Below are 24817 nucleotides of genomic sequence, written 5' to 3'. Positions count from 1 at the left end.
AGATTAGAAAGCATATGGTCAAACACAAGAAAACCGTGGGAATAAGTACATGTTGATTCTTTTGAAGTGGGAGGGAGAAAGTACAGGGGGTGAAATTCTCCGACCCCCCGCTGGGTCGGAGAATCGCCGGGGGCTGGCGTGAATCCCGCCCCCGCCGGTTGCCGAAGTCTCCGGCACCGGAGATTCTGCGGGGGCGGGAATCGCGCCGCGCCGGTTGGCGGGCCCCCCGCTCGATTCTCCGGCCCAAGTGGGCCGAAGTCCCGCCGCTAAAATGCCTGTCCCGCCGGCGAAAATTAAATCACCTACCTTACCGGCGGGACAAGGCGGCGGGGGCGGGCTCCGGGGTCCTGGGGGGGGCGGGGCGATCTGGCCCCGGGGGGGTGCCCCCACGGTGGCCTGGCCCGCGGTCGGGGCCCACCGATCCGCGGGCGGGCCTGTGCCGTGGGGGCACTCTTTCCCTTCCGCCTCCGCCACGGTCTCCACCATGGCGGAGGCGGAAGAGACTCCCTCCACTGCGCATGCGCGGGAATGCTGTCAGCGGCCGCTGACGCTCGCGCGCATGCGCCGCCCGGAGATGTCATTTCCGCGCCAGCTGGCGGGGCACCAAAGGCCTTTTCCGCCAGCTGGCGGGGCAGAAATTCGTCCGGCGCCGGCCTAGCCCCTCAATGTTGGGGCTCGGCACCCAAAGATGCGGAGCATTCCGCACCTTTGGGGCGACGCGATGCCCGTCTGATTTGCGCTGTTTTGGGCGCCAGTCGGCGGACATCGTGCCGTTTCCGGAGAATTTCACCCAGGGTTCTGGTCAATAACTAGGGCAAGTGGACAATGGTTGAGCCTGTGCCCAATATGACAGGTGCCCAAACTATTGAGGTTTTGAGAAATTGGTTTCCAAATTTATGGATTACCAGAGGTACTGGTGTCAGATTACGGTCCACAATTTATGTTGGCAGAGTTTGAAATATTTTTGAGTAAGAATGGAGTCAATCCACTCTAATTTCAGAAATCACCCAGCATCAAATGGCGCTGCAGAAAGCTTGCAGATTATGAAGTGGTCTTTGCAGAGTATTTTCCAGATGACAAATCAGACAGTAGGTTCCATGTTTCTCATCAACACATAGAATCATAGAATTTACGGTGCAGAAGCAGGCCATCCGGCCCATCGAGTCTGCACCGGCTCTTGGAAAGAGCACCCTACTTAAGCCCACGCTTCCACCCTATCCCCATAACCCAGTACCCCCATCTAACCTTTTTGGACACTAAGGCCAATGCACCTAACCTGCACGGAGGAAACCAGAACACCCGGAGGAAACCCACACAAACACGGGGAGAACGTGCAGACTCCGCACAGACAGCGACCCAAGCCGGGAATTGAACCTGGGACCCTGGAGCTGTGAAGCAATTGTGCTAACAACTAAAACAAGATTGTTCACCTTACTAGTTGGTGATTAAAAGTGCTCCTGGCACAAGGTTCAGTTTGCTTAAGCCTGACGTCAATAGCAAAGAAAGAGAAAAGTAACATCATGTGAAGATGAATCATGGTGCACGAAGCATGAAACTTGAGTTCAGTGCTGATCAGAAAGTCATGGTGAATAATTACCAAGCTGATAAGACATATGTGATTGGAGTTGTTGCAAAGAGAGTAGGCATATATTGGAGAGATACAACATGAGTCATGTGGATCATTTGCTTGAAAGAGGAAATAGGAGAAACTTCCTAGAATCCAAATTCCTCCCGCTGCCTAAAGTGAAAGTCAGAGAGAAAGTGAAAGTCAAAAAAACCCAGAGTAGATCAAAGTGAGTCAAGGTCTTTGGTTACACAAATCAGTGTCACAGGCCAAATTATAAAGAGTTGGTAATCAAAGTCAAAATTCAGATCTGACAATCAAAGATGAGAGAGAAGAGTCGAGTGAATGAAATGGAAAGAAGCCAAACAAGTTAGCTGAAAATATGTAGGCCAGAAGAAAAAAGTTATTCTTTCCATTAGTTCTCAAATTATTTTTGTGTTAAATATAAATGAGCATTAAAGAAAAACATTTTTTATACACGTAAATTACTCTGGTAGCATCAGTCATTTAACCGAGAGATTGGTTGTGATTACAGTAACAACCATGAAATCCTGTTAAATTTCAAGTAGTGCAGACATTATGCTGTTATGACATTATGTTGTCTATCTGTGCCATTTTACATTTCAATGTATATATTTTAAATGGGGAGAGAGTGATTATATTGCAAGATCTGAGAATATAGTTATCTTGCCCACTTGAATGCCCTCTGGTGGGGTGTAAATAGACAAGTTCAATAATGGCAGCATGGTGCGAGTCCATATATGAAGTCTTACTCAGTGCAATGCACACAAAGAAAATTCGTGAGAGAGCCCCCGTGCCCCATCAACCAAAGGTTACGAGTCACAGATGCACATATTACGATCCCCGACCAGACCTCAACAGTAGATAAGATACTGGACCGAAATCCTAATATTTTTTAAAGACTGTGTGGCAAGAATACTTCGCTTGAGGAGGGACGACACGAAGAAATAGGGATTTAATAGCTTACAATTACCCCTTAAACAACACACCTAAATATAGTAAATACAATACCTTTAATTACAATCTCTATTCCCAATTAAACAGAAAAACATACAGGTCTCAATCCCAATGGCACAGTAATACTTGCTTTCCAGAACAGATTTGCCTCCTGTTAGAACTCCTGCAGACTCTGGCTGGCTATGTTCAAAAAGCTGTTTCAACTGGTAGTTTCAGCTTCCCTCTTTCCTCACACAGGTCTGGACTGCTTTAAATACTTTTTAACTATCTTACTGTGAGAGCAAAAAACATACTTGTGGTCTAAAGGGTTAGTCAGATCAGAACTCAACCCCAAAACTTTCTCAAAAGGATCGAATACTTTAGCTCCACCCAGCAATGACATAATCTCCCCAAGCTGAAAAAAAATTAACTCCACAGGCTGAAGGCACATTAACACCCAAGGGACTCCCCCTAGACCAACAACCATGCACTGACCCACCGTTTTTAGTCTAGTCAATTTCACCTCTGGCTCCTAAAAGTGTTCTGGTCTTGAAAAAGAAGATTTAAAACCAAGACTATTCTAGTCAAACACACTAACTCAGGCTTTAAACCTTTAAATTGGCAAATGCTTCTAATCCAATATATCTACATTCGTCACATCTCTCTCCCCCCCCCCCCCCCAACCTTAAAAAAATCAACCAGCAATATAAAGAGATGGCTTCATTTTTCCAAAGTCTTTGAACTGTAAACATTTCACCTGATTAAACACAACTTGGGCAGAGGGTCGGAGAATTGCCGGGGGGGGGGGGGGGGGGGGGGGGCTCCCACGGTGGCCTGGCTCACGATCGGGGACCACCGTTCTGCGGGCGGGCCTGTGGCATGGGGGCACTCTTTCCCTCCACGCCGGCCTCTGTAAGGCTCCACCATGGCCGGTGTGGAGAAGAAACCCCCTGCGCATGCGCAGGAAACACGGCAGCGGTTCTGCACATGCACCAACTCGCGCTGGCCGGCGGAGGCTGTTCGGTACGAGTTGGAATTCCTAGCGGAGGATTCCGCAACTTCTGGGAGGCCCGACGGCAAGTGGTTCACGCCGCTCTTTGACGCCGGTACAGTCCGCCCCACCGATTCCGGGAGAATCCCGGCCCTTGTACTCTACGATGCATATTATTTTATATTTTAAACATGCAAATGTAAATACAGGTATAGTCCATTTCAGTCTTTCTTTTCCACCTTCGAAAGTTCCAGTCTTCTCACACTCCACAGACGTGATAAAGCATCGGCAATCACATTTTCTCTTGCTGTCACATGTAGAGTTAATAATTTTCACAGTTGTAGTAATAAACTCCATCTGAACAGTCTTGCATTTTGATTTTTAAACTTGTCCAAAAACTTTAATGGATTATGGTCTGTATACAAATGTCTCCGATGAATTGTCACTAATATAAATGTCGCAACGTAACAATCAAAATGTTGTAATGCCAATACCAAACTTAATGTCTCCTTCTCGATGATAGTATATTTCTTTTGATGAATATATAGCTTCCAAGAAAAATAACCGATAGGTCTTACATTCTTTGGTCATCTTCCTGCAGCAGTACAGTACCAACACCCACATCACTCGTGTAAATTGCCACCTTAAATGAGTTGCCATAATTAAGTGTCATCAACACTGGTATGGTGGTTAACACAAGTCTTCCGATTATTGAATGCCTCCTGACATTCCGACGTTGACTGAAATTTCTTGTGCTTTTTCAGAAGTTCAGTCAGTGGAGCAACCATGCTGCTAAAATTTGGCATGAATTTCCGGTAGAATCCATTCATGCCCAGAAATCTCAGAACTTCTCTCCTCGTTGATGGTTTTGGAAACTCTCCAATAGCTTTCGTCTTCACCTTCCGTGGGACCATATTAGCTCGTCCATTTGTGTGGCCTAAAAATGTGACTTGAGTTTCTGCAAATTCACTTTTATCCAAATTTACCACCAATCCAGCTTCCTGTGGTCGATCAAATAATTATCATAAATGTTGCAAACACTCCTTGCACGTTTGACTGAACACCACCAAATCATCAATGCAGGCTGCACAATTGTTTAGTCCAGAAATGACCTTGTTGGCTAATTTTTGGAATGTTGCTGGCACATTCTTCCTTCCAAATGGCATGACTTTGAATTGATAGAGACCATTTAGTGTCATAAAAGCCAAAACTTCCTTCGTCCTGTCTGATAAAGCTACTGTTTGGTAATAAAATTTGCATGTCCCACCTTTTCAACACAGTATTCCAAACGAGGAATAGAATACGATTCTAACTCCATAACTGCATTGACCGTTCTATAGTCTACGCACAATCGTGTTCCACCTGGTTTTGGTGCCATGATAATTGATGAGCTCCAATCGCTACAACTCACTTAAATAATATCATTCTTAGGCATGCTATCAATCTCCTTTTATACCTGTGCTAACTTTAATGGATTGAGCCTGTATGGATGTTGTTTAATTGGGAATAGCATTTCCTACATCTACATCATACACAATTACTTTTGTACTTCTCTATTTATTCCCACATACATAAAAACATAAGAACTAGGAGCAAGAGTAGGCCATCTGGCCCCTCGAGCCTGCTCCGCCATTCAATGAGGTCATGGCTGATCTTTTGTGGACTCAGCTCCACTTTCCGGCCCGAACACCATAACCCTTAATCCCTTTATTCTTCAAAAAACTATCTATCTTATTTTAAAAACATTTAATGAAGAAGCCTCAACTGCTGCACTGGGCAAGGAATTCCATAGATTCACAACCCTTTGGGTGAAGAGGTTCCTCCTAAACTCAGTCCTAAATCTACTTCCCCTTATTTTGAGGCTTTGCCCCCCTAGTTCTGCTTTCAACCTGCCTGCATCTATCCTATCTATTCCCTTCATAATTTTATATGTTTCTATTAGATCCCCCCTCATCCTTCTAAATTCTAACGAGTACAGTCCCACTCTACTCAACCTCTCCTCGTAATCCAACCCCTTCAGCTCTGGAATTAACCTAGTAAATCTCCTCTGCACACCCTCCAGTGCCAGTACGTCCTTTCTCAGGTAAGGAGACCAAAACTGAACACAATACTCCAGGTGTGGCCTCATTAACACCTTATACAATTGCAGCATAACCTCCCTAGTCTTAAACTGCATCCCTCTAGCAATGAAGGACAAAATTCCATTCGCCATCTTAATCACCTGTTGCACCTGCAAACCAACGTTTTGCAACTCATGCACTAGCACACCCAGGTTTCTCTGCACAGCAGCATGTTTTAATATTTTATCATTTAAATAATAATCCCTTTTGCTGTTATTCCTACCAAAATGGATAATCTCACATTTGTCAACATTGTATTCCATCTGCCAGACCCTAGCCCATTCACTTAACCTATCCAAATCCCTCTGCAGACTTCCGGTATCCTGTGCACTTTTTGCTTTACCACTCATCTTAGTGTCGTCTGCAAACTTGGACACATTGCCCTTGGTCCCCAACTCCAGATCATCTATGTAAATTGTGAACAATTGTGGGCCCAACACTGATCCCTGAGGGACACCACTAGCCACTGATTGCCAACCAAAGAAACACCCATTAATCCCCACTCTTTGCTTTCTATGAATTAACCAATCCTCTATCCATGCTACTACTTTACCCTTAATGCCATGCATCTTTATCTTATGCAGCAATCTTTTGTGTGGCACCTTGTCAAAGGCTTTCTGGAATCCAGATATACCACATCCATTGGCTCCCCGTTATCTACCGCACTGGTAATGTCCTCAAAAAATTCCACTAAATTAGTTATGCACGACCTGCCCTTTATGAACCCATGCTGCGTCTGCCCAATGGGACAATTTCCATCCAGATGCCTCGCTATTTCTTCCTTGATGATAGATTCCAGCATCTTCCCTACTAGCGAAGTTAAGCTCACTGGCCTATAATTACCCGCTTTCTGCCTACCTCCTTTTTTAAACAGTGGCGTCGCGTTTGCTAATTTCCAATCCGCCGGGACCAGCCCAGAGTCTAGTGAATTTTGGTAAATTATCACTAGTGCATTTGCAATTTCCCTAGCCATCTCTTTAAGCACTCTGGGATGCATTCCATCAGGGCCTCCCTTACCATCCATACCATACCGCTCTATGTGACTGTAATAACTCTTCTATGTTATTTTGATTTTCCTCTGGAAGGTAACTCAATAATTTAGCCCAATTTCTTAATACTTTCTCATTATCCAATTTAATTTGAGGAATGTCAAATTCAGAATCATCTGGATTATCTCTTCTCCATGAGTTACAACGACTAACACCTCCGCCTCCTTTCCTTATCTATCAAAATACCTTTTGAGCATATTAATATGACACCCGAGTTTTCCTTCTGTGTGGCGTTCTCATCAAATAATTCACCTCACTCAATTTCCTTTCAATTTGATATGGGCCATTGAATTTTGCTTCTAATAGTTCACCCCTTATTGGTAACAGTACTTTCTCCCCACTAACAAAGCTACATATTTTTGATTTCTTATCGGCCCCTTTTTTCATCACATGTTGTGACAATTTTAAATTTTTCCCAGCCAACTGACCAGCCCTGGTTAATCTTTGCCTAAAGTTTGACATAAGGTCCAACAACGTCGTCTCAGAGCACTGACTCACCATTTTCGCTGATCAATTTAAGTGGTCCACTCACCTCATCACCAAAAATTAATTCAAACGGACAAATTTAGTTGATTCATTAGGTGCATCTCTAATTGCAAATAGCACAAATGGAATTCCTTTATTCAAATCCTCTAGATAAGCCTGATTTTAGGCCCTCAACATGGTCTTCAGAGTTTGATGCCATCTTTCGAATACTCCTTGAATCTTTCTGCTGTAATTCAAATCAACCATCTGATCAAACGTGGCTTCTAACAACAGAACCTCATCCTCCCCATCGGTACTCCTCAAGTTCTCTTCCCCGTCTCAACCTGTGGCTTTGTGATTTTATCCCCAATCAGGAAACACTCCAGGATAAACTTCCAGCAACGCCTCAGTGGTTTGACTTCCCACTGGCTTTTCAACAACAGTAGGTTGCACTCCCACCTATGATCCAGCTACATCATTACTCAGGATAATTGTACCCCTGAAAAAGGGGTACTCCTACCACCACTTCACTACTTTTCACCGGACTCTCTCACCTTACCTTACATAGTGGCAAGCTGTTCCTCACTAATTCCACATATTACCACCTTTTCTGGCAATACTCCTTCCAAACTACATATCTCTTTATCTCTCACCATTAAATATTGACTTGCTCCTGTATCTCTTAAGATCTTAATCTTCTTACCTACCCCACCTTGTGCACACAAGTAAACCGTACCTCGTAAATGAAATCCTTAAAAGGTTCTGACACCTGCTTATCCACCAACCTCTGAACAGGTTGTACACCGTGGCACCTCTACCACTGGGACAATGTTTTTTTCTTGCCGTTTTAATAAACCCCGCTGATTCAGTCTGTTTTACCCGAATCTGACTTCCCAGTACTTTTCTTAAGTAACCAACACTGTGACTTCACACGTCCAACTTTATTACAATGAAAACATTTAAGTTTTATTATTTCTCTACCACTATCATAGGTTTCCTTTTTACTCTGTGCATACGCTCCTTAATACCACCAACTAAACCTTCTTTGCATTGAGCACCTATGAATTTCGCATTTCCCCAGATTTTATCTTCAGACTGAAATTGATGTTGAATACCAAACTTTGCTTTGTGAACCAATTCAAAATCATTTCTGCTGCCAGTCTAGCAGTTTTAACCCTTTACTCTTCCACATTGATTAACAACTATTGCGGGAAGTGAATATTTACATTCCTCCAAAATTATCATTTCCTAAGAGCAGCGTACGTTTGGTCTATTTTTAATGCTCTTATCCATCTACCAAAAGTATTTTGTTTAATTCTTTCAGATTCTATACAAGTCTGACCGGTTTCTTTCCTTTGATTTCTAAACTTTTGTCTCTAGGCTTTTGGCGTTAGTTCATATGTACTTAATATGTTTTTTCTCACCTCATCATGCCTCCTCAGACATCGCTTTAAATACTATTGATTTTTCAAAAAAACTATCCTACTTTGAGGGCAAAATTCCATACTTGTAGTCTTAGGGGTTAGTCAGATCAGAACTCAACTCCAAAACTTTCTCAAATGGTCTGAATATCTTCGTTCCACCCTGCAATGACATCATCTCTCCAATCTGAAAACACACCAACTCCCCAGGGACTCCCCCTAGTCAAACAACAGTGCAATGGCCAGGCTTTTATGATGGTCAGTTTCACATTTGGCTCCTAAAAGCATTCTGGTCTTGCAAAACAAGGTTCTATTAGCAACATGTCTACTGCAGTCAAACACATTCTAACCCAGGCTTTTAACCCTTAAATTGCCAAATATTTATAATCTAATATACCTGAAATGCTACATTTGTCACAAACATATCACTTTTCATTCAAAACACTGAAATTCCTAACCTAACACCATTACAGAATCATACAGCACAAAAAAACACATCTCAGCTCATCATTCCTGTGCCAACTCGATTGATTGATTTATTGTCACATGCACGAAGAAATAGGGATTTTTTTTTTTTAAATATTTTATTGAAAATTTTTGGTCAACCATCACAGTACATTGTGTATCCTTTACACAATAATATAACAGTATAAATAACAATGACCTGTTTTATAAACAAAGAATAAATAATATATAACAAAAACTAAAACTAAATGGCAACTGCCTTGTCTCAGATAAACACTCTCCAAAAATATGATTTAACAGTCCAATATACAATTATTTATAGCAACGACCTATACATATTATACATATATATTAACAACCCTGAGAGTCCTTCTGGTTCCTCTCTCTCTCTCTTTCCCCCCCCCCCCCCCCGGGCTGCTGCTGCTACCTTCTTCTTTTCCATTCCCTCTATCTTTCTGTAAGGTATTCGACGAACGGTTGCCACCGCCTGGTGAACCCTTGAGCCGATCCCCTTAGGACGAACTTAATCCGTTCCAGCTTTATAAACCCTGCCATGTCATTTATCCAGGTCTCCACCCCCGGGGGCTTGGCTTCCTTCCACATCAACAGCATCCTGCGCCGGGCTACTAGGGACGCAAAGGCCAAAACATCGGCCTCTCTCGCCTCCTGCACGCCCGGCTCTTGTGCAACTGCAAATATAGCCAACCCCCAGCTTGGTTCGACCTGGACCCCTACTACTTTCGAAAGCACCTTTGTCACCCCCATCCAGAACCCCTGTAGTGCCGGACATGACCATAACATGTGGGTGTGATTCGCTGGGCTTCTCGAGCATCTCGCACACCTATCCTCTACCCCAAAAGATTTACTGAGCCGTGCTCCAGTCATATGCGCCCTGTCTAACACCTTAAATTGAATCAGGCTTAGCCTGGCACACAAGGACGATGAGTTTACCCTACTTAGGGCATCCGCCCACAGCCCCTCCTCAGTCTCCTCCCCCAGCTCTTCTTCCCATTTCCCTTTCAGCTCATCTACCATAATCTCCCCCTCGTCCCTCATTTCCCTATATATATCTGACACATCACCGTCCCCCACCCATGTCTTTGAGATCACTCTGTCCTGCACCTCATGCGTCGGGAGCTGCGGGAATTCCCTCACCTGTTGCCTCGCAAAAGCCCTCAGTTGCATATACCGGAATGCATTCCCTTGGGGCAACCCATATTTCTCGGTCAGCGCTCCCAGACTTGCGAGCTTCCCATCCACAAACAGATCTTTCAGTTGCGTTACTCCTGCTCTTTGTCATATTCCAAATCCCCCATCCATTCTCCCCGGGGCAAACCTATGGTTATTTCTTATCGGGGACCCCCCACCAAGGCTCCAGTCTTTCCCCTATGCCGTCTCTGTCCCCAAATTTTCAAAGTCGCCACCACCACCGGGCTTGTGGTGTATTTCTTCGGTGAGAACGGCAATGGGGCCGTCACCATAGCTTGTAGGCTAGTCCCCCTACAGGACGGCCTCTCCAATCTCTTCCACGCCGCTCCCTCCTCTTCTCCCATCCACTTACTCACCATTGAGATATTGGCGGCCCAGTAGTACTCACTTAGGCTCGGTAATGCCAGCCCCCCCCCTATCCCTACTACGCTGTAAGAATCCCTTCCTCACTCTCGGGGTCTTCCCGGCCCACACAAAACTCATGATACTCTTTTCGATCCTTTTGAAGAAAGCCTTCGTCATCACCACCGGGAGGCACTGAAACACAAAGAGGAATCTCGGGAGGACTACCATTTTAACCGCCTGCACCCTCCCTGCCAGTGACAGGGATACCATGTCCCATCTCTTGAAGTCCTCCTCCATTTGTTCCACCAATCGCGTTAAATTTAACCTATGCACTGTACCCCAATTCTTGGCTATCTGGATCCCCAAGTAAAGAACAACAAAGAACAAAGAAATGTACAGCACAGGAACAGGCCCTTCGGCCCTCCAAGCCCGTGCCGACCATACTGCCCGACTAAACTACAATCTTCTACACTTCCTGGGTCCGTATCCTTCTATTCCCATCCTATTCATATATTTGTCAAGATGCCCCTTAAATGTCCCTATCGTCCCTGCCTCCACTACCTCCTCCGGTAGTGAGTTCCAGGCACCCACTACCCTCTGCGTAAAAAACTTGCCTCGTACATCTACTCTAAACTTTGCCCCTCTCACCTTAAACCTATGCCCCCTAGTAATTGACCCCTCTACCCTGGGGAAAAGCCTCTGACTATCCACTCTGTCTATGCCCCTCATAATTTTGTATACCTCTATCAGGTCGCCCCTCAACCTCCTTCGTTCCAGTGAGAACAAACCGAGTTTATTCAATCGCTCCTCATAGCTTATGCCCTCCATACCAGGCAACATTCTGGTAAATCTCTTCTGCACCCTCTCTAAAGCCTCCACATCCTTCTGGTAGTGTGGCGACCAGAATTGAACACTATACTCCAAGTGTGGCCTAACTAAGGTTCTATACAGCTGCAACATGACTTGCCAATTCTTATACTCAATGCCCCGGCCAATGAAGGCAAGCATGCCGTATGCCTTCTTGACTACCTTCTCCACCTGTGTAGCCCCTTTCAGTGATCTGTGGACCTGTACTCCTAGATCTCTTTGACTTTCAATACTCTTGAGGGTTCTACCATTCACTGTATATTCCCTACCTGCATTAGCCCTTCCAAAATGCATTACCTCACATTTGTCCAGGTTAAACTCCATCTGCCATCTCTCCGCCCAAGTCTCCAGACAATCTAAATCCTGCTGTATCCTCAGACAGTCCTCATCGCTATCCGCAATTCCACCAACCTTTGTGTCGTCTGCAAACTTACTAATCAGACCAGTTACATTTTCCTCCAAATCATTTATATATACTACAAAGAGCAAAGGTCCCAGCACTGATCCCTGTGGAACACCACTGGTCACAGCCCTCCAATTAGAAAAGCATCCCTCCATTGCTACCCTCTGCCTTCTATGGCCTAGCCAGTTCTGTATCCACCTTGCCAGTTCACCCCTGATCCCGTGTGACTTCACCTTTTGTACTAGTCTACCATGAGGGACCTTGTCAAAGGCCTTACTGAAGTCCATATAGACAACATCTACTGCCCTACCTGCATCAATCATCTTAGTGACCTCCTCGAAAAACTCTATCAAGTTAGTGAGACACGACCTCCCCTTCACAAAACCGTGCTGCCTCTCACTAATACGTCCATTTGCTTCCAAATGGGAGTAGATCCTGTCTCGAAGAATTCTCTCCAGTAATTTCCCTACCACTGAAGTAAGGCTCACCGGCCTGTAGTTCCCGGGATTATCCCTGCCACCTTTCTTAAACAGAGGAACAACATTGGCTATTCTCCAGTCCTCCGGGACATCCCCTGAAGACAGCGAGGATCCAAAGATTTCTGTCAAGGCCTCAGCAATTTCCTCTCCAGCCTCCTTCAGTATTCTGGGGTAGATCCCATCCGGCCCTGGGGACTTATCTACCTTAATATTTTTTAAGACACCCAACACCTCGTCTTTTTGGATCACAATGTGACCCAGGCTATCTACACCCCCTTCTCCAGACTCAACATCTACCAATTCCTTCTCTTTGGTGAATACTGATGCAAAGTATTCATTTAGTACCTCGCCCATTTCCTCTGGCTCCACACATAGATTCCCTTGCCTATCCTTCAGTGGGCCAACCCTTTCCCTGGCTACCCTCTTGCTTTTTATGTAAGTGTAAAAAGCCTTGGGATTTTCCTTAACCCTATTTGCCAATGACTTTTCATGACCCCTTCTAGCCCTCCTGACTCCCTGCTTAAGTTCCTTCCTACTTTCCTTATATGCCACACAGGCTTCGTCTGTTCCCAGCCTTTTAGCCCTGACAAATGCCTCCTTTTTCTTTTTGACGAGGCCTACAATATCATTCGTCATCCAAGGTTCCCGAAAATTGCCGTATTTGTCTTTCTTCCTCACAGGAACATGCCTGTCCTGTATTCCTATCAACTGACACTTGAAAGCCTCCCACATGTCAGATGTTGATTTGCCCTCAAACATCCGCCCCCAATCTATGCTCTTCAGTTCCCACCTAATATTGTTATAATTAGCCTTCCCCCAATTTAGCACATTCATCCTCGGACCACTCTTATCCTTGTCCACCAGTACTTTAAAACTTACTGAATTGTGGTCACTGTTACCGAAATGCTCCCCTACTGAAACATCTACCACCTGGCCGGGCTCATTCCCCAATACCAGGTCCAGTACCGCCTCTTCCCTAGTTGGACTGTTTACATATTGTTTTAAGAAGCCCTCCTGGATGCTCCTTACAAACTCTGCCCCGTCTAAGCCCCTGGCACTAAGTGAGTCCCAGTCAATATTGGGGAAGTTGAAGTCTCCCATCACCACAACCCTGTTGTTTTTACTCTTTTCCAAAATCTGTCTACCTATCTGCTCCTCTATCTCCCGCTGGCTGTTGGGAGGCCTGTAGTATACCCCCAACATTGTGACTGCACCCTTCTTATTCCTGATCTCTACCCATATAGCCTCACTGCCCTCTGAGGTGTCCTCTCGCTGTATAGCTGTGATACTCTCCTGAACAAGTAGCGCAACTCCGCCTCCCCTTTTACATCCCCCTCTATCCCGCCTGAAACATCTAAATCCTGGAACGTTTAGCTGCCAATCCTGCCCTTCCCTCAACCAGGTCTCTGTAATGGCAACAACATCATAGTTCCAAGTAGTAATCCAAGCTCTAAGTTCATCTGCCTTACCCGTAATGCTCCTTGCATTAAAACATATGCACTTCAGGCCACCAGACCCGCTGTGTTCAGCAACTTCTCCCCGTCTGCTCTGCCTCAGAGCCACACTGTCCATATTCCCTAGTTCTCCCTCAACGCTCTCACCTTCTGACCTATTGCTCCCGTGCCCACCCCCCTGCCATACTAGTTTAAACCCTCCCGTGTGACACTAGCAAATCTCGCGGCCAGGATATTTATGCCTCTCCGGTTTAGATGCAACCCGTCCATCTTATACAGGTCACACCTGCCCCGGAAGAGCTCCCAGTGGTCCAGATAACCGAAACCCTCCCTCCTACACCAGCTGTTTAGCCACGTGTTTGTCTGCTCTATCTTCCTATTTCTAGCCTCAACGAAAGTAACGAAAGTCCCTTGTTACCTTCCTCAGCGGAAAGTCCTCTATTTCTCTGCTCTGCTCCCCTGGATGCACCACAAACAACTCACTTTTCCCCATGTTCAGTTTATATCCTGAGAATTCTCCAAACTCCCGAAGTGTCCGCATTATCTCTGGCATCCCCTCCGCCATTCCGCTACATATAACAACAAATCATCTGCATATAGAGATACCCGGTGTTCTTCTCCTCCTCGAAGTACTCCCCTCCACTTCTTGGAACCCCTCAATGCTATTGCCAGGGGCTCAATCGCCAGTGCAAACAATAATGGGGACAGAGGGCATCCCTGCCTTGTCCCTCTATGGAGCCGAAAGTATGCAGATCCCCATCCATTCGTGACCACACTCGCCACTGGGGCCCTATACAACAGCTGCACCCATCCAACATACTCATCTCCAAAACCAAATCTCCTCAGCACCTCCCACAGATAATCCCACTCCACTCTATCAAAAGCTTTCTCGGCATCCATCGCCACCACTATCTCCGCTTCCCCCTCTGGTGGGGGCATCATCATTACCCCTAGCAGCCTCCGTATATTCGTATTCAGCCGTCTCCCCTTCACAAACCCAGTTTGGTCCTCATGGACCACCCTCGGGACACAATCCTCTATCCTCATTGCCATTACCTTGGCCAGAATCTTAGCGTCTACACTTAGGAGGGAAATAGGTCTATAGGACCCGCACTGCAGCGGGTCCTTTTCCTTCTTTAGGAGAAGCGATATCGTTGCCTCTGACATCGTCGGGGGCAGCTGTCCCCTTTCCTTTGCCTCATTAAAGGTCCTCATCAATAGCGGGGCGAGCAAGTCCACATATTTCCTGTAAAATTCAACTGGGAATCCATCCGGTCCCGGAGCCTTTCCCGCCTGCATGCTCCTAATTCCTTTCACTACTTCCTCTATTTCAATCTGTGCTCCCAGTCCCACCCTTTCCTGCTCCTCCACCTTGGGAAATTCCAGCCGGTCCAGAAAGCCCATCATTCTCTCCCTCCCATCCGGGGGTTGAGCTTCGTATAATTTTTTATAAAATGCCTTGAACACTCCATTCACTCTCTCCGCTCCCCGCTCCATCTCTCCTTCCTCATCCCTCACTCCCCCTATTTCCCTCGCTGCTCCCCTTTTCCTCAATTGGTGGGCCAGCAACCTGCTCGCCTTCTCCCCATATTCGTACTGTACACCCTGTGCCTTCCTCCACTGTGCCTCTGCAGTACCCGTTGTCAGCAAGTCAAATTCTACGTGTAGCCTTTGCCTTTCCCTGTACAGTCCCTCCTCCGGTGCCTCCGCATATTGCCTGTCCACCCTCAGACGTTCTTGCAGCAACCGCTCCCGTTCCCTACTCTCCTGCTTTCCTTTATGTGCCCTTATTGATATCAGCTCCCCGCTAACCACTGCCTTCAGCGCCTCCCAGACCACTCCCACCTGGACCTCCCCATTATCATTGAGTTCCAAGTACTTTTCAATGCACCCCCTCACCCTTAGACACACCCCCTCATCTGCCATTAGTCCCATATCCATTCTCCAGGGTGGGCGCTCTTCTGTTTCCTCCCCTATCTCCAAGTCCACCCAATGTGGAGCGTGATCCGAAATGGCTATAGCCGTATACTCCGTTCCCCTCACCTTCGGGATCAACGCCCTTCCCAAAACAAAAAAGTCTATTCGCGAATAGACTTTGTGGACATAGGAGAAAAACGAAAACTCCTTACTCCTAGGTCTGCTAAATCTCCATGGGTCTACTCCTCCCATCTGCTCCATAAAATCTTTAAGCACCTTGGCTGCTGCCGGCCTCCTTCCAGTCCTGGACCTCGACCTGTCCAGCCCTGGTTCCAACACCGTATTGAAATCTCCCCCCATTACCAACTTTCCCACCTCTAGGTCCGGGATGCGTCCTAGCATACGCCTCATAAAATTGGCATCATACTAGTTCGGGGCATATACGTTTACCAAAACCACCATCTCCCCCTGTAGTTTGCCACTCACCATCACGTATCTGCCCCCGCTATCCGCCACTATAGTCTTTGCCTCAAACATTACCCGCTTCCCCACTAATATAGCCACCCCCCTGTTTTTCGCATCTAGCCCCGAATGGAACACCTGCCCCACCCAACCTTTGCGTAGTCTCACCTGGTCTATCAGTTTCAAGTGCGTTTCCTGTAACATAACCACGTCTGCCTTAAGTATCTTAATGTGTGCGAGTACCCGTGCCCTCTTTATCGGCCCGTTCAGCCCTCTCACGTGATCAGCCGGGTTGGGGGGCTTATTACCCCCCCCCCCCCCTTGTCGATTAGCCATCCCCTTTTTCCAGCTCCTCACCCGGTTCCCACGCAGCTGTGTCCCCCCCAGGCGGTGCCCCCCCCGCCCATCCCACCCCATGCCAGCTTCTCCCCTCTCCCCAGCAGCCCAATAATTCCCCCCTCCCACCCCCCCCCCCCCCCCCCCCCCCGCTAGATCCCCCACTAGCGTAGTTACACCCCCCCATGTTGCTCCCAGAAGTCAGCAAACTCTGGCCGACCTCGGCTTCCCCCCGTGACCTCGGCTCGCACCGTGCGACGCTCCCTCCTTCCTGCTTCCCTATTCCCGCCATGATTATCATAGCGCGGGAACCGAGCCCGCGCTTCCCCTTTGGCCCCGCCCCCAATGGCCAACGCCCCATCTCCTCCACCTCCTTTCCTCCCCCCACCACCTCCTGTGGAAGAAAAGTTACCACATCGCAGGATTAATAACATACAACTCCTCTTTCCCCCCTTTTTACCCTCCTCTTCGCCCCCCCCACTTTGTTTCAAACGTTCTTTTTTTAATAACCCGCTCATTCCAATTTTTCTTCCACGATAAAAGTCCACGCCTCATCCGCCGTCTCAAAGTAGTGGTGCCTCCCTTGATATGTGACCCACAGTTTTGCCGGTTGCAGCATTCCGAATTTTATCTTCTTTTTGTGAAGCACCGCCTTGGCCCGATTAAAGCTCGCCCTCCTTCTCGCCACCTCCGCACTCCAGTCTTGGTATACTCGGATCACCGCGTTCTCCCACTTACTGCTCTGAGTTTTCTTTACCCATCTAAGGACCATCTCTCTATCCTTAAAACGGAGGAATCTCACCACTCTGGCTCTAGGAATTTCTCCTGCTCTCGGTCCTCGCGCCATCACTCGGTATGCTCCCTCCACCTCCAGTGGACCCGCCGGGGCCGCCGCTCCCATTAACGAGTGCAGCATCGTGCTCACATATGCCCCGACGTCCGCTCCCTCCGCACCTTCAGGAAGACCAAGAATCCTTAGGTTGTTCCTCCTCGCGTTGTTCTCCAGCGCCTCCAGCCTTTCCACACATCGTTTATGGTGTGCCTCGTGCATCTCCGTCTTCACCACCAGGCCCTGTATGTCGTCCTCATTCTCGGCAGCCTTTGCCTTCATGACCCAAAGCTCCCGCTCCTGGGTCTTTTGCTCCTCCTTTAGCCCTTCGATCGCCTGTAATATCGGGGCCAACAGCTCCTTCTTCATTTCCTTTTTGAGTTTTTCCACGCAGCGTTTCAAAAACTCGTGTTGTTCAGGGCCCCATATTAAACTGCCACCTTCCGACGCCATCTTGGTTTTTGCTTGCCTTCCTTGCCGCTGCTCTAAAGGATCCACCGCAATCCGGCCACCTTCCTCTCCTTTTTTCATCCGTATCCAGGGGGGATTCCCTTCTGGTTCACCGCACAGTACTTTTAGCCGTTAAAATTGCCGTTGGGGCTCTTATTAAGAGCCCAAAAGTCCGTTCCACCGGGAGCTGCCGAAACGTGCGACTCAGCTGGTCATCGCCGCACCCGGAAGCTGAAATAGGGATTTAATAGCTTACGATTACCCCTTTAACAACACACCTAAATAATACAGTAAATACAATACCTTTAATTACAATCTCTATTCCCAATTAAACAGAAAAACATACAGGTCTCAATCCCAATGGCACAGTAATACTTGCTTTGCAGAACAGATTTGCCTCCTGCAGACTCTGGCTGGCTATGTTCAAAAAGCTGTTTCAACGGGTAGTTGAAATAATCGACAAAGTACATCAACAAATAGTGATTGGTTACAGTGCAGAACAAGGGTCAAACAAGTAAATACATGAACAAGGGCAGCATAGGGCGTCATGAATAGTGTTCTTACAGTCCGAGGGACAGTCAGACTTCTGTATCTTCTGCCTGATGGAAGAGGACAAAGTCTGGGTGTGAGGGGTCTCTGACAATGTTGTCTGCCTTCCTGAGGCAGCGGGAGATGTATACAGAATCCATGGGAGGATAGCAAGCTTGTGTGATGCGTTGGGCTGAGTTCACCATAATCTGCAGTTTCTTGTGATCTTGGGCCGAGCAGTTGCCATACCAAGTTGTGATGCAGCCGGATAGGATGTTCTCTATGGATTTGTGAGAATCGATGCAGACATGCTGAATTTCTTTAGCTTCCATAAGAAGTAGAGACATTGTTGGGCTTTCTTGACTGTTGCATCAACATGAGTGGACCAGGACAAACTGTTGGTGAAGGTGACCCCCAGGAACTCTTGGGAAATGCTATCTCACTCCTCTGCTCTCCCCCCCCCCCCCCCCCCCCCCCCCCCCCTCCACCCATCATCTTGCAACTTCTTCCCCTCAAATATTCATCCAATTCCCTTCGGACACTGAATCTGCTTCTACCAGCAAGCAATTCATTCCAGATCATAACTCAAGAGTAAATGAAACTCTCAATTTCCCCTTGGCATTTTTGCTAATTGCCTTCATGCCAGTGGGTACAGTTAATTCTTTATGAAGTAAAAGTCCCTAAATCTTTGACATTATATAACAATTTCTTAAATTCATTCGCAACCATTTTAAAATTAATTCTATCCAAGTTAACTGTCAGGAGTTAACTAATTCTTTTTTTTTCTCAGCACCAAACATTCCTCCAACATTGGCACACGTTTACTCTTATTTCCAATTCCCTTCTTTTGAATCACAAGACAAAACACAACTGAACTAAGAGGAATAAACTGTATTTGAAGAATATATGGAGTCTTGACTCGCGTAGTCAAACTGGCAATGATTCCTCACTGATCCCCGAGAAATGCTTTAACTTTTTAAAGCCACTACTCTCAACTGACATTATCAACACTTGCAATGACTAGCAACAAGGTTAATCTTTTTACGACCATTACTTAAAGAAGGCTCCTGATGGGAACTTCAATGAAAATCATGAAGGACCCAAAGTTACTTTCTTATTAGATACAATCTACATCTCATTTCCCATGTCAGTCCTGGGACATAAAGTGCTACTTGCAGTTAATATGACCTCTCATACCAGCTAATCCAAAGGCCAGCTCAACAGAGTATACCCAGCCCACTAGATTAGCATGAATCCAACAGCAGGAGAATCTAGAAGTAATAGATAGCACTGAGCAAAATAAAACTAGTCACTGCAAGCAAAAAAGTTACTCAAGACTATTTTAGGAATGCTCAGTGCTCCTGCAGTAGCCTGCATAGCAAACAATTCTCAAACTGGGAATGATCAGATGGCTTCTGCATGGAGTGCACTAAGGCTCATACCACAGAACCTGTAATAGTACAAATTTCTGCAGTGCCCTCATCTTTTCAGTTCAGACTTGCATACTTGTATACAAATTTATTACAATGACATTTTGATTTTGAAATTCTTCTGTATTGTTTCATTTGGTGGAACATTGTTTTCCTTTAAACCAGCGAGTGACAATTACACTATCAGAGCCACTGGCTTGGAAAATTTACTGAACCCAACAGTATGAGGAAGCTGAATTAACATGTCTAGTCAATGCAGAAGCAGTTAAGATTAATGACCATCACTACTGGTACAATTCAGCTCCTGCATCACGGGGCTCAGCAACTTCTTCAGCCTAGTGCCTCGATATCATTACTCAGAAATTTAATACAACACCCAAAATTAAAACAGAACAAGCCATACATTAATTATAATAATTCGTCAAAGTTTTTGGGAAATAACGGATGCAAATGTATAAATACACATTCACTGCTTGGTTTACAAATTTGAGACAGGAAAATGCCATGGGGAATCAAATGGGATGTTCAAGTCACAGCCGCGATAAAACCATGTGAAGTAACAAGTAAAGCAGATTGGCATATGAAGCAGTAGTGCCTAAAATGTTAACTAACAAGCTGACAGCGTGATGGCTGCTGTTAAATGTATTTTTATATTACAATTTTTCTTCATTTGCAACAGATGAATTTTTGGCAATGAGAAGCTGGCATATTTTAAAAGAATAAGGATAGAGCAAGTTAACAATTCCATTTTTCAAACAGGCCATTACAGTCACTCAATCAACTTCCTGCAATTGATATTTTAGACACGAATTTCACTAACTGTTGAATCCAGTTCAAAATCAAGTCTGCGCTTCGCTGCTTATTCAATAAATTTGATCAAGATTGGAAAGACTCAGGCAACTAACTCTACTTAACTTTTTGAAAAAGCATACTAGAACCCCATGCAGCAGTTTCAAGCATGTTACCAGTTTTAAGGGGGAGATTCTGCAGTCTAGTGTAGTTTCGATGAAGATTTGTTTCTTCATGTTTTTCACCTCTTTAAAAATGAGACAATGGAACAAACTATTCTGAGAACACCAGCTTAAGAGAAAGAACCAACTCATAAGCAAATGATAATACTTAACAAATTTTTATTTTTGAAAAGTGGAGTTTGCCCATAGTTATGATGGGAAGTCAGTGATCAGACAGGATTAAATTAAACACAGCCCTCATCACCTTCTCCAATTACTTACCAATTTAAATCAATGTGCAGAAATCGCTGCATTAAATCCTTTTTTAAAAATCAACCATTGTTAGCATAGTAACATGGTGGCATAAACTTATTGGACTCATAACACACTGTAACAGAGTGCCAGGATATTAAATTTCTGAGGAGCTCCTAATTCAAAGTGTTTGCATGGGTAAGCAAAAAGTACCAATGGCAGATTTCAGAAAAGTTTTAAAAGGCTTTATTTATACTACCCAGGTACATAAAAATTATCACCCTCGACTATCTGGGGATAAACTCAATATGGCAAACTGTTGAGCTCATGAACCAACAAGTGTGCATCCTTGACTCCAGTGAGGTCCAATATGAATTCAGTGTAAGGAATTACTACTGGTATTAATTCAGTTCTTACATCACTGAGTCCCCTTCCACTGGCCACTACGATACACTTAAATTCCTGGTATTCCTCAGCAGAGCCAGATATGATTGGCATCCCATTGACGCAATCGGGAAGGGATAGCTAAACAGTTTCGATAGAAATAAAGGCACCTCCAGGGCAACCAGCTTCTCTTGTCAAGCATGTTACAGGGAAACCAAAGGAAGTAGAAGTGATAACATTTCATTAAAGATGAAACAAACATTAATCAATTGGCAACAGCTCTTCTGTTTATGTAAGACAAATGAAAATGGAAAAATGCAGACACTAGACATTAAAGTGATAGACAATATTGGAAAAAACAGTCAGCATCAGTAGACAGAAAAGACAAATCATGATGTACCCATTTTCTATTAAGCAGTTTGCAGGTCAGTTAACAACAACTCCCCTCAAAATGCTTCCCTTTACCATTAATTTCCCTCCCTCTTCCCACTTCCCTTTTTCCCAACCTAACTAAGATGCTGGTTTATCTCACATCCTTTAGTTCTGATGTTAGAGCACATAGAAAATGCTTTTAGAGGCATTAACTGGTCAACTGTGTATTTCCAGCAGTTTGTTTTTATTTCGCCCATTTCTCATAATTTCTTCACACTATTTCAAACCAGCAAATTATTCAACTGTAATTTAAATATTAATGCACACTGCAACATGGACAAATTAATAAGTGTATAAAAAGAGCACTTTAAAAACACAGGGCACAATTTTCCCAAAAGGGAACAAAGGGGAGGATTCTCTCAGCCCGGCGCCGGGCCGGAGAATCCCTGCGACCGGCACGAATCGCGCCACGCCGCCCACACGCAATTCTCCACAGAGCAGAGAATTGGCGCCGGCGTGGCTGATGCGGCGCCAGTCACGGGCCGCTCTATGCGGCCGGCCCGCCGATACTCGGGCTGGGATGGACCGACCTGCTGTCGTGGAAACGCCGAGTCCTGCCGGCGCCATCCACACCTGCTCTCAGCCAGCGGGAACTCAGTGTTGAAGGGCCAGGTGGCGACCTGTAGGGGAGGGGGCTCCGATATGGCCTGGCCGGCGATCAGGACCCACCGATCGGTGGGCTGGCCTCTCTGTCTCACAGCCTCCTTTCTTCCGTGCCGGCGCCTGTACTCCTGCACCATGTTGGGTTGGGGCCGGCACGGACAAGGGAGACACCGTGCACGCGTGGAAATCGCGCCGGTGGGACTGCGCATGCACGGGTTCGCGCCGGACCCACTGCACATGCGCGCACCCCCCGGCGCCCATTCCACGGCCGGATCAGCAGCTGGAGCATCGTGAACCGCTCCAGCACCGTGCTGGCCCCCTGTAGGGGCCAGAATTGCTGATCCTGGGGCCGTGTTGACGCCGTCGAGAAACGCAACGGCGTTTCCGACGGCGTCAACACTTAGCCTCAGGATCAGAGAATCCCACCCAAAGTCTCCAGGCATGCGGGTTTAGCCACGTTTCCCAGCACTCGCGGTGCCAAGAAACACATGGCTATTCAACTCGACTCGCGTGGAGTAGGGGGCCTGAATGGGGAACGCGCCGAGGCCACACATAGTTTTGTACAGTGGGGAGTTACACCAACCGGAACTCCCCATTTTAGAGAGATCGGGACGCCATCCGGGAGCCAGGTCTCCCGGCTGTGCTGCAGCATGCTGCTTTTCTGGCGCAATGAGGTCAGAGGATCGCATACACAATTTGTTTTTAAACAGTAGGATGCAATCCCACCCCAAAATACTGCAGATGCTGGAAATCTGGAATTAAAACAGGAAATGCATCAAAACAGAAGATCATCCACCAAAGATGTTGATCCAACCCTCGCTAATGATGCTGCCTGACCCGAGTGTTTCCAGCATTTTCTATTTTAATGAAAAATAGTAGGTTTGAAGGGTGCATAAGCTACAACATAAGGTGCCATCAGCTTTATGATCCAACAATCAAATGTCAATTGGCTGCCAGAACCGGCAAGAGTTCGTTTTTTTTTGTGTTGAATTATATTTAAACACAAAGTAGTCAGGAAATTTCTTCTCTCTATGGATACACTGGTACTTTCATTTTATTAGTGACACAGAAATAACCTAGTGACCCAAGCAGTCAGCATTTTGCACAACAAAAAACCCACTGAAAATGTCATTGTATGCAGAGTGCATCTTGTTTTATCTCATGCATGGAAAGAGGATAATTTCAGCATTATACAATTTGCGCATTTAAATATGCCAGAGGAGATATGTAAGAAGTGTAACAAACATTAAAGATTGTTGCATTACCCTACAAAGCATGGAGCCCTTTCAGCACAACGACAACGAGTTTAGTTCAAATTCAATACTCAAGGGTTGACAAGCCAACACCCTTACAAGCAGCCTCATATTTCCAATATGCTTACATTTGAAAAGAAACCTCAACACAGGTCAGCAGAAGATGTTCAGGTTTTTTTTGTTCTTTCTATCATTTCAAAACCCGCCAGCTCCTTCATACTCCTTGCATGCAGTCTGCTTACCTGGTTAACCTCTCCTTCGAGCCTCGGAGGCCGGATGCTGGACAAATGGATTGTTTTCTGTTCACCTGAATTTAACTTTACCACCATGGCATCTGCATTCATGATTTGCATAACCTGGAACAAAAACGATTTAAATGATGGAATCACTTCAATAGACTGACCATTTATTATTAAAAGTTAAAAGGCATGCAGTACATTTGCAATATATATTTAACACAAAAAAAGGCACGCGATACACCCACAGTTGAAGAAAAACTTCACTAGAAAATCAATTCAAGCTGTCAAAACACAATTTTCTTCCGGTAAACAAATCAATGTTGCCATAAATTATTGGGAGGCAAATGGCCAGGAATGTTTGCTTGTGGGAAGACCATGTACGCGTGTGCGTACACCCGTGTTATTTTGTTTTTCCATCTGTACAAATTGGAGACCTACAAATTCCCAATCATGAGAAACTGTACATCAGAATGGACAGACAGCAACCATATATTTTGGCTTTCAAGTTAACAATCACAAGCATCTGGTGCATGGATACTGGAGTGCCAACAACCCTAGCCAGCTCCTAAATGTCATTTTGTCTGAGACTTTAGTGAAGCACAATGATCAGTCATGTTATTTCATACAATGTACAATTGAGATGTGAAAAGAAACATGCAATGCAATAGACTATGTCCTTCCAAAATTGGATTGTGGCTGATATAATGGCATTTTGAGCTTTAGAACATTGGGGTGAAGCGCGGCACTGGTCGAGTAATAATGAAAAAGATGACCAATTAAAAGCATCACACAGGAATACCAACACTAAATTTATTTACAAATACCTCTAATGCCATAATCTAGAATACCCCATCTCTATAATCTCCTCCAGTTCTGCCACGCCTCTCAGAGTTCAGCATTCCTCCAAGAAGTCTGGCTTCTTGCACACTCAATTTTATTCACTCCAGCAGTTACCAACTTATC

General features: G+C 45.7%; 1 protein-coding gene across 1 annotated transcript in view; it reads right to left on the bottom strand.

The window, feature by feature from the left end:
• The window catches only part of snd1 (staphylococcal nuclease and tudor domain containing 1), a 1317969-nt gene that overhangs the window by 1183813 nt on the left and 109339 nt on the right, over positions 1–24817 (bottom strand). The window contains exon 10 of the mRNA XM_072471188.1: positions 23858–23971. Coding sequence (XP_072327289.1) covers positions 23858–23971 — 114 coding nt within the window. The remainder of the gene's footprint in view (positions 1–23857; positions 23972–24817) is intronic.

This window comes from Scyliorhinus torazame, chromosome 13 (genome assembly GCF_047496885.1).
Source record: "Scyliorhinus torazame isolate Kashiwa2021f chromosome 13, sScyTor2.1, whole genome shotgun sequence".
NCBI lineage: Eukaryota > Metazoa > Chordata > Chondrichthyes > Carcharhiniformes > Scyliorhinidae > Scyliorhinus > Scyliorhinus torazame.
This window is presented reverse-complemented; position numbering and strand designations above follow the sequence as displayed.